The sequence below is a fragment of the Eretmochelys imbricata genome, chromosome 6, assembly GCF_965152235.1.
Source record: "Eretmochelys imbricata isolate rEreImb1 chromosome 6, rEreImb1.hap1, whole genome shotgun sequence".
In the NCBI taxonomy this organism is placed as follows: Eukaryota; Metazoa; Chordata; order Testudines; family Cheloniidae; genus Eretmochelys; species Eretmochelys imbricata.
The window spans coordinates 11,122,750-11,141,447 of record NC_135577.1 but is presented as its reverse complement, the minus strand read 5'-3'; the positions used below and the strand labels follow the sequence as shown (position 1 = coordinate 11,141,447).

The window sequence follows — 18,698 nt, the reverse complement described above, 5'->3', positions numbered from 1 at the left end:
CAGTGAGATGCTGCTCTTTGCACTCGTTGGCTTTATTGTGATAAGCACCTTCCTGACCGTCCTCATCTCCTATATGTACATCCTGTCCTCTGTCCTGAGGATCTGCAAGCCCAAAACCTTCCCCATCTCTGCCGCCCACCTGAGAGCTGTCACCATATTCTATGGGACACTGTCCTTCATGTATTTACAGCTCTAGCCACACTCTGGACCAAGACAAAGTGTTCTCTGAGTTTTATGGTGTAGTGGTCCTCATGCTTAGCCCCCCCTGAACTACAACCTCATGAACAAAAGGTGAAAGACGCCCTAGAGAAAGTGATGGAAATTAAAAACACTGATTTGTGGACATGATATTATGCTGCCACATCACTTCTGGACATAAGATTAATAAACCAATACATCTATCTTTTTAGATGTCTGTGCCATACCTAACAGTGCCCTGCTATCAATAGAAAGGGATGCAATTTTGGAAAGAAAGCAAAGGTTAACATTTTTTTTTCATGTTATGCCTGCAGAATCTAGTCTAAATGATGATGCTATGCAGTAATGAACAGATAATAATAATAACTAGCTCTTGTATAGCACTTTACATCAGTAGATCTCAAAGCGCTTCCCAATCTTTAATGCATTCATCCTAACAACAGCCCTGTAATTTATTGCTATCATCCCCATTTCACAAAAGTGGAAACCGAGACTCAGAGTGATTACACAACTGGCTCAAGGTCACTCAGGAAGTCTATTTCAGAGCAGGAGATTGAAGCTAGGTCTCTCAAATCCTAGACCCTGACACTGCATTGCAATGGATGGGCTACCAGATCAGATTAAATTGCTGTCCAACCTCTTCCCACAGGATACTGAATCCTAGCCTTGGGGTGGAGAGGTCCACTTCTGCTTCACGAGTGAAACCATAGCTCCCTTTTGAAATTCAATAATGCCAGGCATGTTTTGAATTGGCCCCAGGTGTTGAGGCTTCCCAGTTCATTTTCCTGAATGAAATGGCCAAATTTAGGTGACAGATGGGAGCTCAAGGGAATGCAAAGAGGGGAGAGAAGTTAAGGGGGAGGATAGTCTCTAAGGTGCCACAAGTACTCCTTTTCTTTTTGCGAATACAGACTAACACGGCTGTTACTCTGAAACAAGGGAATGGGCGACTTTAAACTGTCTCATTGCCCAAAGTCACCCAGGAAGCCTATGGCAAAATAGAGGATTGAAATGGCATCTCCCAACTCTTATACTCCATAACCATCATTGCCTTTTAGTCTCCTGCCATTTCCATGTAGATACAATACTGGAATTACTATATCATATTGATAAATTATTATTTAGATTATATTTAATACATATGCCTTGGAAACAGTATGGCCTACAGGCTAGAGCTTGGGATTAGAACTCTGGAGACCTGGTTTCTAGTCCTTTTTCTGGGCTTCGCCTTTTTGTGCCTCAGTTTCCCCATCTGTAAAATGGGTGTAATGATACTGATCTCCTTTGAAAAGCACTTTGAGATCTACTGATGAAACAGGCCTCATCTCATGAGCTGCTTTGGAGTTGTAGCTACGATCCTCTGGGTGTAAGAAGGGAAGTGACACAAGAGCTAGGCATTATTATTATTACTCAAGCTCAGTGTTTTCAATAGAAAATTGGACCCTGGGCCAGAAGCTGCATCTAAAGCCAGCTGTGTTCATGGTGGTGAGGGGGCGTCGGGATGGGAGAAGGCAGAAGGGGTCCCAGACATTCAGGGTCCTGAAATAAGGGAACATAAGAACGGCCATACTGGGTCAGACCGATGGTCCATTTAGCCCAGTATCCTGTCTTTTGACAGTGGCCAATGCCAGATGCTTCAAAGAGAATGAACAAAACAGGGCAATCATTAAGTGATCCATCCCCTGTCATCCAGTCCCAGGATCTGGCAAACAGAGGATTAAAGACACCCAGAGCATGGGATTGCATCGCTGACCATTGTGGCTAATATCCACTGATGGACCTACCCTCCATGAACTTATTTAATTCTTTTTTTAATCCAGTTACAGTTTTGACCTTCACAGCATCCCCTGGCAAAGAGTTCCACAGGTTGACGGTGTGCTGTGTGAAGAAATGCTTCCTTTTGTTTGTTTAAACCTGCTGCCTATTAATTTCACTGGGTGACCGCTGGGTCTTGTGCTATCTGTGTATATAACACGTTCTTATTCACTTTCTCCACGTCAGTCATGATTTCACAGACCTCTATCATGTCCCCCCTTAGTCGCCTCTTTTCCAAGCTGAACAGACCCAGTCTTTTTAACCTCTCCTCATATGGCAGCTGTTCCAGACCCTCAATCACTTTTGTTGCCCTTTTTGAACCTTTTCCAATGCTAATGTATCTTTTTTGAGATGGGGCGACCAGAACTGCACGCAGCATTCGAGGTGTGAGTACACCATGGATTTATTTAGAGGCAATACAATATTGTCTGTTTTATTATCTATCCCTTTCCTAATGCTTCCAAACATTCTGTTGCCTTTTTTGACTGCTGCAGCACATTAAGCAGCTATTTTCCATGACCCTGCCAAGAAAGAAAAGTGTTATAATAAATAAAATCAGAGCTGCTTTCACAGGACGTTTATACCCCATTTCTCTGATTTTTTTAACTTCCCCTTTCAATATGAACTACTTTTCCTAGTGGAAGGACACATTATGGAAATCTCCCAAGCACTCGTAGATGGCGACATATAACCGCAATAAATCACTGCCAGTTGTGCATTAACAGTATAAGGACCTACGCAGAGGGAGTCAGCTATTGGATCACTTGGTGTATGGCTGGAGTATAGGGGCATTGGAACATTTTTTATAGTGAGAGTGCTGAAAGCCAGTGAACAAAAATGTAAACACTGTATATGATGGAAACCATGTATTTGGTTGTTATTACTACTTCAAGCCAGGGGGTGCTGCTGCATCTCCAGCACCCCTAGTTCCAGCACCCCTGCTGGAGGAACTTGGTCTAACCTTCTTAGGCCTTCTTTGCACAAGTAGCCTCACAATACAGTTTATTGCACATAATAAAGGTAGCATGTAGAGGCCTCACCCAAGATCAGGGCCCCATTGTGCCAGGTGCTGCATGTGCAGTAAGAGACACTCCCTGTCCCAAAGAACTTGGTTCCACACAAGGCAGACAAAGGCAGGATTATTCCCACTGTACCGAAAGTCACTGTGAGACTATGACCCAGGCTGGGAACTGAAACCAATTTCCTGCATACCAATCTGGAGCCGTAATCACACCACCCTGCATCCTCTCCCAACCGATCTTTACAGCTGTGCAGGCTTTTTGCTGTAATCATTGCATTGCATTACATTGCAGAGGAAATGGATTCCTACAGGGATACACCTACGCGGGGAACTCCCACAGATGGATTCCCTATTGCTGTTCATCCAATGGCCCAGCAGGTGGCACTGGAGCATCACACATGGTGGAATCCACTGATTCGAAATAACAGACTGATAAGCAGTAGACAGAGTGGGGCCCACAACTTCTGCGTCTTGCATGCTTCTAGCTCTGTGAGCGTGATCACTGCCAGAAGGGCACATTTGTAGCAGGGACAATTCTTGCAATTCATGGCAGGCCTGGGAACTACCAGGCGGTCCCGTGTGCGTATTCAGTGGAACTTCAGATTTGAAAAACCACCCAGAATGTACATTACATCCTCCCTTTCAAAGCCAAAGGGGCTCCTCCTGCATCTCTTCTGCGTTATCTCCTCCTCTCCCTCCCAGTTCTCCCCAGGGACTGACAGCTGCTGTTCAGCCAGGCACAGCATGGGATCTGGAGCCCACTCTCTCCTCCCACTGCCTGGTAGCTTCAATTGCAGCCTCCTGCTGAGCATTGCAGAGAAGCAGTCAGTGTGGAGCTGGTGCTGCTGAGCAGCCAGAGGACAAGCCGCTGTGCTCTGAGCATGACATGGCTGCATCTGCCTCGGGAAACATGGACTGGGAATGCAGAACCCAGGACTGTCCTATCTGAACCAAGAGTGCTGGCAGCTCCGGGGATGAGGGCAGGGAGCCAGTGTGGTATTGAGGACAGGGCCTTTAAGAGTTGAGCACAGGGGCTGGATTGGGTGATCTCTCGAAGTCCCTTCCAGCCCTACATTTCTATGGCTTTATTAGGGGCAGGGCTGGATTTCCAATTAGACACAGTAGGCATGTGCCATAGGGCACTGGTGTTCTAGGGGCGCCTTACCTCTCTCAAACTGTGTGCAACACAAAGGTCAGCTGTAGGCACTGAAGATGCCTAGGGGCCCGTAAGGTGTAAATCCGGCCCTGGTTAGGGGCAGTGGCGGATTAGCCAATGGGCCCCAGCCAATTAAGGGGCCCCGGAAAAATGGGCATCCCATCCCCAGCAGACAAGGGCAGATCGGGAGCCAGGATCCAGGTGCAGGCTGGGTCTGGACACTAGGATGTCAGAGTCAAGCGGCAGAAGCAGCTAGTACCGGTAAAACAATCCTAAGCCAGGGAAATCCTAGTGACACAGGCAACTCCCTATGCCTCTGCCTGGCTTAAATAGAAGCAGGGGCCCAATAAGGGCCCTTGGAGTTTTACTAATCAGATCCCAGGACTGATCTCTTCTGCCAAAGCTGTGCTTCGAGTTCAGGTGGCTGCTAGCAGGCCCCTCGGTGGCAGGTTGGAACACACAGGCTCCTCAGCGGACTGGGGTTTGAGACCCGAGGCTCCCAACATTAGGGTGATTGAGGTCCATGCTTGCCTGTGGGACTTCCCAGGCTTGGTATGGGGGCAGTGTTGGGGCTTTGAAAAGGCCAGATAATGCTTGTCTATGCAGGCTACCTGGGGCTGGCGCAGATTTCCAAATTCAGCAGTCTGCTCCTGGGTGATGAGGGGAAGCCCGGCTCACCCCTCATCGCGGCTGGGGACTGAACCAGGGCAGTCATTGCTGCAACCAGCTGGCATTTGCCCACCCACAGGCTATATCTCCTGGCAAGGGACAAGGGGAGGCTCTGGGATGGCCACTTGCAAGGTGGTAACCCTGTGATGCCAGAGAGGCCCATGATCATATGGAATCTGGATCAGGTGCAGTGGGGAGCGGACAGGACTGGTCCCTCTGTCACGGCCATGGATGGAGTGGGGCATTCTGTGCCTGAGACATGGGGGAGAGGCCCTCTCTCTAAGTGCTTTTCAGCTGGGCTCCTCACAGGTTTGAAAGCTTCACAGAAGTTAAGGCCAGAAGGGCCCATTGTGAGCAATTCGTCTGTCTTGTATATCGCAGGCTGTACCCAAGGGCTCTTGCATGGAGCCCAGAACCTGTGTATGTGGTAGGCTGGAGGTTCTATATACAAATAAGAGAAGTCCCATAATTCCCACTTCCACTACTGAGACCTCAGCACCTGGCCCTTCGGCACGGTAAGCAAAAGCCGGACCTGTAAGCCAGAGGGCCGCCTATTTGTAAAAGCTGGGCTGGATTCTTGTGTCTCTCCTCCACCTCCGCAAACCTTCCACATCAGGCTGTGTCAAGGTTCCTTCCCCACTCTGAACTCTAGGGTACAGATGTGGGGACTGCATGAAAGACCCCGTAAGCTTATTTTTACCAGCTTAGGTTAAAACTTCCCAAGGTACAAACTTTGCCTTGTCCTTGAACAGTATGCTGCTACCACCAAGTGTGTTAAACAAAGAACGGGGAAAGAGCCCACTTGGAGACGTCTTTTCCCAAAATATCCTCCCAAGCCCTACACCCCCTTTCCTGGGGAAGGCTTGATAAAAATCCTCACCAATTTGCATAGGTGAACGCAGACACAAACCCTTGGATCTTAAGAACAATGAAAAAGCAATCAGGCTCTTAAAAGAAGAATTTTAATTAAAGAAAAGGTAAAAGAATCACCTCTGGAAAATCAGGATGGTAAATACCTTACAGGGTAATCAGATTCAAAACAGAGAATCCCTGTAGGCAAAACCTTAAGTTACAAAAAGACACAAAAACAGGAATATACATTCCATTCAGCACAGCTATTTTACCAGCCATTTAAACAAAACAGGATCTAACGCATATCTAGCTAGATTACTTACTAAGTTCTAAGACTCCATTCCTTTTCTGTTCCCGGCAAAAGCATTACACAGACAGACCCTTTGTTTCCGCCCCTCCAGCTTTGAAAGTAACTTTTCTCCTCACTGGTCATTGTGGTCAGGTACCAGCGAGGTTATCCTAGCTTCTTAACCCTTTACAGGTGAAAGGGTTTTGCGTCTGGCCAGAAGGGATTTTACAGTTCTGTATACAGAAAGGTGGTTACCCTTCCATTTATATTTATGACAGGCTGCTAATAGAGTGTCCCACACAGGCTATGTCTACACTACAGGTGTTACAGTGGCACAGCTACGGTACTAAAACTGTCCCACTGTAACACAGCATGTAGATGCTTCCTATATCAACGAAAGGAGTTTTTGTATTCCTGTAGGAATCTTTGAGCAGCAGCAGCTAAATTGATGAAAGAATGCTTCTGTTTACCTATGCGCATCTACGCTGGAGGCTAGATTGGCTTAACTACATTGCTCAGGGGTGTGAATTTTTCAATGTAGCTAGGTTGATCTAAATTGTAACTGTGGACCAGGCCACACACAAACACACACAGCCCACACATGTACAAGAACAACACCCCAACACCAACCCACAGAAAGACACCAACCCATGCATAGCTACAGCACCTCCATCACAAAGATAAATACAGACCAGACACCCCAACAGAGGGCACCCCCATGCACACATAGTGGTCCAGTACACACCCCTGGACTCGGGTTGCCAATTTTGGTTGGATGTATTCCTGGAGATTTCCTCACATGACATAATCTTTAATACAGATTAATTTTAAATTCCTGGAGACTCCAAGACAATCATGGGGGATTGTCAACCCTACCCCAGCCAGATATGACACCTGACAGGGATGCACAAAGACAGAAACCCAGCCACAGACACAATGGCCCAGTACAAACACATGCAGAGGTGACAGTCTGTCACAACCTCCCAGGCAGATTTAACAGCCAGAAACAAAAATATAGGCACACACCACGAACCAACACAAAGCTACATGCATGCACAACAGGCAAACTAACAGGCCTGATGACACCCAGTGCTTGCATATTCACATACCCAACAACTAGTACAACATCCCTCCTTAAATCTATATGCACAGTCAACACCCCAAGACAAATTCACATGCACACACAACACAATCACATGCCGACATGGCACCTGATGACAGGCCCACACACCGACATGAAAGCCAGACACATGCAATCATTACAGCCTGACAACAATAAACACCCATGTGGCTGTGACAGCTTAGCACAAACTAACAGGCAGACAACCCACCCCAACCCACACACAAATGTTGACACTGAAATGCACATACCATACACCAGATATTATGTTCTAGCTGGATATTCCAAAGTGATCATACCAAGCCAAACACATGCCATCAGTGACACATTTGCTGCTGGGTTTCCCTTCCAGCAGCTCTGATTCCCCAAAGTGTATCAGATATTCTCTCCTTTGCAACCACTTTTCAGACTCCCTCGCCTCATCCCACCTCCCTCACTGCATGGAATTTTTGCATCCTTGCCCTGCGTTTCTGCATTTGTAACCACTGCTTTCCCCTGCTTTTCCTTGTCCCATGCAAGATTGTTCCCATCTCAAAAGAACCTGGAGGCTTGTTGCTTTTGCAGCCGACATCAGGACAAAGCTGTTCTTGGGCCATCACGAAGCTGGTGGCCCATGAAGGGTGGAAGTTCTGACAGGTTCAGTTGAAGTGGGGAGACAAGAGAAAGGAAATGGAGACACAGAAAGGAGTGTGGTGGAGCAGAAATACTAGGATAGTGGATGTGCAGGGTTTTGTGTGCAATTCCTTAAATCCATTCACTATCTGGACTAGCGTATTTCCATCCATCATGAAGCAAATTCTTGCTTGGAAGAATATATTCTGCCTGGAATGACCCCTCAGACTTAAAGACGGATGATAAACCATCATGGTAAGGAGCCTTTTGGTATGTCACCCTACTGGCCAATGAGAGAACAGAGATGGATGCTTCAGCAAAAAGAAAATGGGGCATATCACACAATCCAGTAACTACTTGGAGTCCACACTGGGAAAAAAAACTGAGATATACTGTCCCAAATACTCTATAGAACTGTGATTGTCTGTAGGATGTGGGAGAGCCGAAGTCTGCCAAACTACCAAGAGCAGCAGGACAATTGAGAGTAGTCCCCTATCTTGGGCAGTGCAGGGCACTCTTCAACTATCTCAGACAGCACCTGTAGCAAGTCAAGTAAGATGTGAGGTGGTATAGACAGCGAAAAGCCACAGAGACCTTCCCCCCATACTTGTTTTGAGTGGAGCCAACTCACTGGAAGTTGGCTCCCAACAGGCAATTCGCCATGGAGCTTGGACTCACTTCTTGTGAGCTGGCCTCACCTACTCTGTCATAGAATCATAGAAGATAAGGGTTGGAAGAGACCTCAGGAGGTCATCTAGTCCAACCCCCTGCTCAAAACTGGACCAACACCAATTAAATCACCCAAGCCAGGGCTTTGTCAAGCTGGGCCTTAAAAACCTCTAAGGATGGAGATTCCATCACCTCCCTAGGTAACCCATTCCAGTGCTTCACCACCCTCTTAGTGAAATACTGTTTCCTGATATCTAACCTAGACCTCCCCCACTGTAACTTGAGACCATTGCTCCTTGTTCTGTCATCTGCCATCACTGAGAACAGCGGAGCTCCATCCCCTTTGGAACGCCCCTTCAGGTAATTGAAGGCTGCTATCAAATCTCCCCTCACTCTTCTCTTCTGGGATTAAATAATCCCAGTTCCCTCAGCCTCTGCTCGTAAGTCATGTGCCCCAGCCCCCTAATAATTTTTGTTGCCCTCCGCTAGACTCTCTCCAATTCGTCCACCTCCCTTCTGTAGTGCGGGGACCAAAACTGGATGCAATACTCCAGGTGTGGCCTCACCAGTGCCAAATAGAGGGGAATAGTCACTTCCCTTGATCTGCTGGCAATGCTCCTACCAATGCCACCCAATATGCCATTAGCCTTCTTGGCAACAAGGGCACACTGCTGACTCATATCCAGCTTCTCATCCCCTGTAATCCCCAGGTCCTTTTCTGCAGAACTGCTGCTTAGCCAGTCAGTCCCCAGCCTGTAGCAGTGCATGGGATTCTTTCTTCCTAAGTGCAGGACTCTGCAATTGTCCTTGTTGAACCTCATCAGATTTCTTTTGGCCCAATCCTCCAATTTGTTTAGGTCACTCTGGACCCTATCCCTACCCTCCAGCATATCTACCTCTTCCCCCATCTTAATGTCATCTGTGCTTACTGAAGGTGCAATTCATCCCATCGTCCAGATCATTAATAAAGATGTTGAACAAAACCAGCCACAGGACTGAACCCTGGGGCACCCTGCTTGATCCCAGCTTCCAACTAGACATCAAGCCGTTGATCTCTACCCATTGAGCCTGAAAATTTAGTCAGCTTTCTATCCGCTTTATAGTCCACTCATCCTATCCATACTTTTTTAACTTTCTGGCAAGAATAATGTGGGAGACTGTATCAAAAGCTTTGCTAAAGTCAAGATATAACACATCCACTGCTTTCCCCATATCCACAGTGTCAGTTATCTCATCATAGAAGGCTATCAGGTTGGTCAGGCATGACTTCCTCTTGGTGAATCCATGTTGACTGTTCCTGATCACCTTCCTCTCCTTTAAGTGCTTCAAAATGGATTCCTTGAGGACCTTCTCCATGATTTTGCCGGGGACTGATGTAAGGCTGTAGTTCCCTGGGTTCTCTTTCTTCAGCAGAATAAGGAACATGATCAGCAGAGCCAGCCTGCTCAACTGAATGAAAGTCAAGATGCAATGAAAGTTAGAGGAGCAATTGCTGTCACTCAGGTGGTGCTTCCAGGCCCACATCTGTCAGGGCATGAAAACAAACTCTGGGCATGAGGTTTGTTAGCAGTTGTCTTGCCACTTGGTGACCCATTGTCCTGTTACTGACAAACAGAGATGGCTTCTAGGCGGACTTGTTCCTATGACTCTGGAATGTCCAGCTGTAGATCATAGCATCATAGAATATCAGGGTTGGAAGGGACCTCAAGAGGTCATCTAGTCCAATCCCCTGCTCAAAGCAGGACTGATCCCCAATTAAATCATCCCAGCCAGGGCTTTGTCAAGCCTGACCTTAAAAACTTCTAAGGAAGGAGATTCCACCACCTCCCTAGGTAACGCATTCCAGTGTTTCACCACCCTCCTAGTGAAAAAGTTTTTCCTAATATCCAACCTAAACCTCTCCCACTGCAACTTGAGACCATTACTCCTTGTTCTGTCAAGATGGCCATCATAAATGCTGCTTTCCTACTGGTAATCACAAGCCGGGTTGTGTGACACACTCTATATGATTTTTTAAAAATATGCTAATGAATGTGAATATAAATGTAACTGTAGTATGCTTCATGCAAAAGGTCTCTTGTAAGGTATCATTACAAAGCTTATAATCTACTGAGTGTGGTCATCCTAGTTGTATAAATGTCTCACTCTTGTATCTGAAACTAGAAATATGAAGTATAACTCTGAGGGCCTATTGTAATTATGCAAAGTGTGGGCCATTAATGGTGGTTTGGAATCTTGATGGCTCCCATCAACCAGGACAACCGACTGTGGATGGCTCTGTTTGCAGGCAAGCCGTCCTGTGAGTTGGGCTGGGAGGGATGAAGGCTTGGGCTCTTACAGTGACATGTAATCATGTCACCTGAACTGGAATCCATCTTTAACCTGGTGCTTTTCCACTGAGAAGGAAGGGTGGGAACCCAGAGGGACAAAGGATTCCCGCCTTATGCAAAAGATATATAAATGGGTGGAACAGAACAAGGAGGAGCAGCCATCATGAGAAATCCCCTAGCTACCACCTGCACTATTTACAAACTGGCAGTTGCCAGATGCACAGTGGCCTGCCCGGCCCTGTGCTGCCAGCATACCCCTTCCCCTTGGGGGCAGGCCCATGCCACACCACACAGCCTTCCCCACCCCAAACCTGCCGACTCTCTATGGCTAGAGGCCCCCTGGACCCACTACGCCCAGTGTCCTCCTGAGACCCACCCACAAATGTACAGCACTCTGCATAACACCACCCCTGCCCACAGCCCCACCACAACTTCCCAGCATTCCCCACAGAACTCCCATTCCCTAGTGCCTCAAGACCCATAGATCCTCCCCACCCCTTCACAGCCCAGCACCTCCCCCCCCATACTCCCTACAGACCCACTCCTTCAAGCCCTGCCTCCCAGCCACACTCACCAGGCCTGCTGGGAGGCAGGCCCCTCGGGCTCTGGGCCCTCGGGAGTGGTGCGATCAGCCAGGCCAGGACCTGGTCCAGCCGGGGTCCCTCAAGACACACTTGCCTGGAGGGACCCAGCCAAGCCCTCCACACTGTTCCCCCCACCCCTCCTCCGAACCTGGCTGAGACTGGCCAGGCTTCTGCACTAGTCCCAGGTGGCTCAGTTTTGGGGAGAAAGGTGGGGCCCCACAGGTGGTGGGAAGCAGAGACTGCCCAGAGCCAGAAGTGCACTGGGGTCTGGCCGGGGGGCTGAGAGGAGCAGTGGGTGTGACCAGGGGGTGAAGAGGAGCCCTTGGCTAACCAGCAGGCAGGCCGAGAGGAGCAAGTGGTGGGTGGAGGGAGCCAATGGAGTTTCAGGGCGCAGTGCAAGTGGAGCAGGCCAGGGCCCCTTTTGAGCATGGGCCCGGCTCCATGGAGACACTGGAGCTGGCACTGTAAACCAGGGCTGGATCACCCCTAAAGCTAGAATGTCTCTGACCTTTCCCTCCAAGGTCTGACCTGTGTTTCCAGTTACTCTGAAAGGGGGAATACCTGATGGGAGGGCTGGCTCCCATCTCCCCCAGTGGACAGCTCATTTAGTGAGCCCAGACCAGTTGGAAAACAGCTGTTGGTACGAATGCAGCGCCTTTCTCATCTCTGCCTGCTGGGCAGGGGTTAGCTGGTCAGAGAGGGGAACTGATTCCAGCAAGGGGCCGGCTCCTGTCTCAGAGAGACCCACCAGAGGATCTTTCCCCTTCTCTCAGTGGCCACACATGGCCAGTACCAGCCTCTCCCTGTCACAGTACAGCTCCATCATGTTGACATGGTACACCCGGTGGCTGTGAGCTCAGTTGGGCAGTTCCACCACATAGTTCTCCTCATTCAGCTGCTTGATGATCTTGAAGGGCCCATCCCAGGCAGCTTGCAGCTTATTCTCTCTCACCTCTTCCTTCCTGGTCTTTTTTATTCATTCGCTCCTTCATTTTTTCCCCCATCTCTCCCTTTCTCCCCCCGGCCTCTGTCTTCACATCCCTGTTTGCATCCGCTCTGGCTCACTGCTCCCTCCTCTCTCTTCCTCCCCCACCCCAGCCTGTCTGCATGCCACCCCCCACCCAACTTGTGTGTCTGTCTCCCTCTCTGTGTCCTTAGGATCCTGTGAGTGGCATTGATCCCCACCGTTTGCTTCCTCTGTTTTCCCTCTCTGCTCAGTGGGGTCTGCAGCCAGCTCCTCTGTTGCTCAGAGATGTGGAGGCAGTTGCTAAGAAACAGTGCCACGTCAGTACCTGACCCTTGTGGGGGGGTGGGGGGAAGATTGAGAGAGAAAGGAGGAGGAGGTGGGGAAAGACCTGGATGAATTAACAGACTCAGCAGCAGCTGCTGCTGCAATTCAAGGAGAGACACTGTCATTCCCTCCACTTGTCTCACACCCACTCCTCTGAAGAGAGGGACAGATAGATGCACGGACGTACAGGGAGAAGGGCGAGGGGGAGCTGTCAGGGGTGCTGCCCAAGGAGCCAGAAGCCACTGAGAAGAGAAGGATGCCTGCTGGGCTGAAGAACATGAGGATGCCCAGGAAGAGGGGAGATACTTGTCTGCATCGCAGCTGCTTTGCAGATCTCTTTGGGCTGGCGTGAGTATCTGGCTTGTGCTAACTGGGCAGAGTATGGGGGGGGAGGTAGAGGAGATGGAGAGGGGGCTGGGAGTGAGTGTGCAGGCTGGGTGTGTCCTAAAGGGCAGCGGCTGGCCGGGTGTGCGTGTTTGTCCTGAGGGTTTGTGCCTTGAGGACAGGGTGGGGACAGTCCAGGGAGAAAAATGGCTTTGTGGTGGTATGTGTGTTGGAGCCCTAGGGGAGAAGGGACACCTACCTGAGAAGTGGGGGGCAGGGAGCGCTGGAGGGTGGACCGGTGAGCAGCTTTCCTGACCAAACGGAGTGGCGGGGGGTGGAAGGGGAGGCAAGGAGTGAGCTGGAGCACAGGAGGGCATGTCCCTGGGAAGAGCAATGGAGAGAAAGAAATATAGCCAGACAGGGAGAACGAGACAGAAAGGGAACGAGACTGACACCAGGAGAAAGACTGGAATAGCGGAGGGTTCTTCAGGTCACCGATGGGCCTCAGCAGGGGTGGAAAGTGGCCCAGGACTGGAAGAGCAAGGGGTGCTAGATGGGAGGCATCAGAGGCTTTGGCAGAGCCTGAGGGGAGGTCCAGGGTTGGGACAGCTTGCAGGGCAGGATCCAGAGGCACTGGCAGAGCTCTGGGTGGAGGCCCTGGATTGACAGAGTAGGGGATGATGCAGAGCAGGGAGGGGCATTGGCAGGGTGGTGTGGGGTCTAGGGACTGCAAGAGCTGCCGGGCGGGACTGAAGGATCAGAAAGGTTGACATACGCTTTCTCTGGGTATTAGGCTCTTGCTTTGCCCTTGGCAATTCATGCAACTTGAGGGGTTTTTAATCCAAGGTCAGTGAGGTTGGAGTCCCATTTCTTTTGCTGACTAAGCCTTTACCTCTTAATCTAAGCCTAGGTTCGTGGGGCTTCAGCAGAGCTGCATCTGTGTGAAGTGAGTCTAGGACAGGTCAGGATTGAGAGTCATCAACACAGCGGTGATCAGGAGGGGAGCTCAGAGTGGAGATAGCAGAGGGCTGCAGGTTGGGATGGAGAGGCAACGGCAGAGCTATGGCTATGACGGGGACCCTAGGCTGGAGGAGCAGGTCAGGACTGAACTGCACTGACAGAGCTGAGTGAAGTCTAGTGCTGATAAAAGCAGGGGGGTATTGCAGAAGAAAGCAGGACTGAAGCAGAGTGAATAGGGTGGAAGGACAGAGAGGGATGCAGATAGGCAGTGGAGCTGACCAATAAGTTAGAGAGACTGTGAGGTGATTCCCAGCCGTTCCCTCGTCTCTTCCCATGGCTGGAAGTTGAAGCGAGACAAATTCAGCCTGGGAATAAGGTGCACATTTCTAACAGTGAGAGTAATTAACCATTGGAACAATTTACCAAGGGTCGTAGTGGATTCTTCATCACTGACAATTTTTCAATTAAGATGGGCTGTTTCTCTGAAAGCTCTATGCTGGGAATGATTTGGGGGCTATACTTTGGCCTGTGTTAGACAGGAGGTCAGACTAGATGATCAAAATGGGTCCCATTGGGCTTGGAACCTATGAGTGTATGAACACACCAGCTGGTTGATGACCTTGTTGCTGAGTCTTTGATTCCTCTGTTTCCTTGGCAGGTCACTCAGTTGGAGCCCTGTTGCTGCCTGCTGGGAGGGAGACTGGGAGTGAAAGATAAACCAGCAGCTGAAGCCCCTCCCTTTCCTCCTGGATCTCCTCCCCACCCCATCCCCCGACATCCCAGTCCCACTGGCCTCTCCCAGACTGCAGAAATCACAGCCTTAGAAAGGGCTCATTTCCAGCCTTAGTTTCTCCTGATTGTCCCAGGCACAAGCCACTCAAGGAGTCTATATTGTTGGGCTGATGTTGAGGCCTCCAGGATTTTGACCATCAATGCGGATAACCTATTATCTGGATTTCAAATGCTGTTCCTCTGCTCGAGCACTAAACAGACCTAAATGACTCCAGGAAAAGGCCCTGTGGCTTCTGCTGAATCGGAGCTGGATTTGCTTTGCAACTAAAATATACCTTTGGTTTCAGTGGAGTTAAATTCCTTGGCCTGGCCTCATCTCGGCTTCAGTGAGATGGGCATTCATTCCCAGCAGACAAATGCATGAAAGGGAATGAGGAAGTTTTTTTTCATGGGCTCAAACCATTGTCCCAAGGGTGTTGATGAACTGGAAGAAATAAATCCCTGATTTTAGTTGCTTTCCTCCCATTTTTGATCACTTGATGGATCAATAGAAGGTGTAGACTGATGGATACAGCTACGTTTCTTTTTGCTCTCCACTTCATACCCTTTAAAGGGTGACGCATGTGCTACTAAAGTGCTGTCCGAGGAGTCAGGACCCTGTCGTTCCTGGCACACCCTTCATGGTGCATGGTGTGCTAGTGACTGTGGCCCTGGCACTTGAGAGACAATGGCTTTAAGGCCCGGGCTTATCCTGCAGCCAGCATGTAGCCACCTTCAGGCATGAATGACTCCCACTGACTCCTTCTTCTGCCTCCATGCGACATGTTGCTCAAGACCAACTAAAATGGGCACAGGCTGCACTTGGCTGTGGGGAGAGGGGCCCATGTCCCGCTGCTCCTCTGCCATGTTCCTGACTCCTTTCCTGATTGCCATGGCAATGGCCTTCTCTGAGGCCAGTGCTAGCTGTCCCGTCCTCTGCACCTGCCGCAGCCACGTGGTGGATTGCAGTGGGCAGAGGCTCTTCTCGGTGCCCCCTGACCTGCCCCTAGACACCAGGAACCTGAGCCTGGCGCATAACCGCATCACCACTATCCCACCGGGCTACCTCACCTGCTATGCTGAGCTGAGGGTGTTGGACCTAAGGAATAACTCCCTGGCGGAGCTGCCCGCCTGGCTCTTCCTGACTGCCAAGCGGCTGGCCCACCTGGACCTGAGCTACAACAACTTCAGCCATGTGGCTGCTAATATGTTCCAGGAGGCCAACAGCCTGGTGAGGATTGACCTGAGCCACAACCCGTGTCTGCGAAAAGTGCACCCCCAGGCTTTCCGGGGGCTAGCCCAGCTCCGTGACCTGGACCTCAGCCATGGGGGGCTGTCCTTCCTCAGCCTGGAAGCCCTGGAGGATCTCCCAGGTCTGGTGACCCTACAGATCGGGGGCAACCCCTGGGTGTGTGGCTGCACCATGGAGCCACTCCTGAAGTGGCTGAGGAATCGCATCCAGCACTGCACCTCAGGTATGTGGCACAGGATGTGACCTTCTGTGAAGTGAAAGGCCTCTGTCTCCTCCCAGCACCAGCCAGAGGGTCCAAGGTAGCAGGCCCAGATCAAGAGAGGAACCTGTTCAGAGTCCTCTACAGGGGCACAGAATCCAGTCCTGGTGTTCTGCTCCAGGGGACTGCAAACAGAGGCCATTCCAGGAGGCACTCCCTGGAGGTACAACCCCAGAGTCCATTTCAAGTGGAACTGGATGGGCCCTCCTAGAATAGTACTGTGGAGGCTGCAGGTCAGGATCAAGGCACATTGGCAGAGCTGTGTGTGGAGAGAACCCGGGGCTGAGATGGAAGGAGGCTGTAAGTTGGGACTTAGGGGCATGAACAGAGCTGTGTGTGCGGGACAGTGGGGAGCCCAATGCTGGAATAGCAGGCCGGGATGTGGATTGGGACTGAAGAGCACTGGGATAGCTCTGGAGGGAGCCCAGGCATGGAATAGCAGGGCAGGCTGCAGGACTAGATTGAGAGATGTAGGCAGAGCTGTGTGTGTGTGTGTGTGTGTGTGTTGGGAGACATGGACCAGAATTGCTGAACGGTTACTGGAGGACATAGGGTAAGGGGATTAGGAATAGAAGAGTGGTTGCTGCAGGGCAGGAGAAGGAGGGTGGGAATGGACTCTGTATGAACCCACTGGCCTTGTAAGGTGTGGCTTTGCCTATCTCTGTCTTTGCAAAGGCAGATCCACAGTCAGCAATGGGAGGCCAGAAATCTGCATTTCCTCCCTGTCCTCCTGCCCTCTTTTGATTCTTGTGTTATTAGTTACTTCCTGCCCTTGTTGCTGATCACACAAGTTGCTGACTGCAGGAGCTGTGGTGGGAGGGGATATTCTTTCCGGAGTTCCCACAACTGCAGTAGACCCTGGATCCATCTAAACATCCTCAGGTCTGAGGAACCCCTAGTACTGCTGATCCTCATTGCATTCTCCAGTGAGCCCTTTGATTGAATAACGGCAGTGATTGCCGGGTAGGGCTCTCTCCTGTCCTACGTTTGATAGGATTTCCCCACATGGAGGACTTCGGGATAATAACACAGTTGATTCTGATGCAACATCATTATCTGGTGACCTTGTCTCATGGAATCATTATGCCATTTGGAGGCTGGTGATGGGAATGCATTGTACAAAGGGGACATACTGTTGTGACATTGTGGTTCTAGTGAATTTATCTATCCACCATCTGTTTTGCACCTATCTGCCTAGTATCATGGCACCAGGGCCAAAATTGCACCAGGGCCAAAATTATCCCAACACACCCAATAATTTGGAGCATCTCCAATTTTGGGTGCCCAGTTTATTTCCCTGATTTTCAGAGGCAGTGGACACTGCAGCTCTCATGGAATTCAAGCAGAGATGGAGATGGAAAACCAGGCCCCATGTATCTCAAGTTGAGCACCCAAAACCTGGAAGCACCAGAATTGAATGGACACATTGGAGAGTGACTTTATGTGCCATGACCTGACGTGGTCACCCTTGAGTTGCATCATGATGATGTTGAGCTGGGTTGAGTTCCATGACCTCATGTCACATGGGGGTTTGGCAAGATCTCAGCTTTCAATGCTGCCCCATGGTGATGTTACATTGCAACACAGTGACACAGCCATGACTACTGGTGATGTGCTGTGACATCATGATGGAGGGTTATGACTGGCATTGGGATGCAGTTGTGCTGCATCATGACTATGTTATGAACGTCACCACTGCAACCTCTGACTACCCAGACGACAAGACTGAAATAGGGTCAACGTTACCATCCGGAAACTTCAGGCAGGAGAGAAAGCGACTAACAAGGATTATACTTTGTGCCTTTCATTAAAGATCTCAAAGCCCTTTACAGAAGTATGTGAATATTATTAGACTCCTTTTAGAAACCGTGAAACTGAGACACAGAGAGGTTAAGTGATTTGCCCAAGGTCACACAATGAGTTTGCATCAGAGCTGGGAACAGATGGATATTGGACCTGCTAGAGCCAATGTTACCTGTGTGGAGTAGAGGGATAATTCCTGTGTATAGGGACCTTCTCCTTTTTCTCATCTACCTGTGTCTCATTGCAGATTCCCAGCTGGCCAAGTGCCGTGCCCCATCCGAGGTGGAGGGAACCCCCTTGTTCTCACTGACAGAGGAGAGTTTCAAGGCCTGCCACTTGACCTTGACGTTGGACGATTATCTCTTCATTGCCTTTGTGGGCTTCGTTGTCTCTATTGCCTCCGTGGTCACCAACTTCCTGCTGGGCATCACTGCCAACTGCTGTCACCGCTGGAGCAAGGCCAGCGAGGATGAGGAGATATAGTTGCATGGTCCTGGCCACGGTGCCCTTCCCCCAATGGCTGGGGAGATGCCATTGAGAGCTGGGGCTGCATGGCTGGGGGCTGGCTGGCTGTGCTCAGTGCTGTCACAAGCTGCTCCATCTTCTATCCGCAGCTGCAGCCGCCTGGGGAAACCAGCCCATCTCTGCTCCCAGTCCCTTTTGATCCCCAAGCCACTGTGCCCAGCGCGGCAAGGCCTGTGAGGCAAGGAGATCTAGCCGTGC

At 50.1% G+C, this 18,698-nt stretch overlaps 1 protein-coding gene across 1 annotated transcript; it reads left to right on the top strand.

Annotated features, from left to right (window-relative positions):
• The first annotated feature begins 15,406 nt into the window (after positions 1 to 15,406).
• LRRC55 (leucine rich repeat containing 55) lies at positions 15,407 to 18,458 on the top strand. Its single transcript, XM_077820308.1, has 2 exons — positions 15,407 to 16,136; positions 18,223 to 18,458. Exons 1-2 carry the CDS (start codon positions 15,407 to 15,409, stop codon positions 18,456 to 18,458), a joined length of 966 nt encoding a protein of 321 aa, XP_077676434.1.
• Positions 18,459 to 18,698: the final 240 nt, after the last annotated feature.

Excerpts from the sequence above, each read along its gene's own strand:
- LRRC55 (XM_077820308.1), top strand. The coding sequence starts at position 15,407 with ATGACTCCCACTGACTCCTTCTTCTGCCTCCATGCGACATGTTGCTCA. Across the intron at positions 16,137-18,222 it reads CATCCAGCACTGCACCTCAG|ATTCCCAGCTGGCCAAGTGC; the intron begins GTATGTGGCACA and ends GTCTCATTGCAG.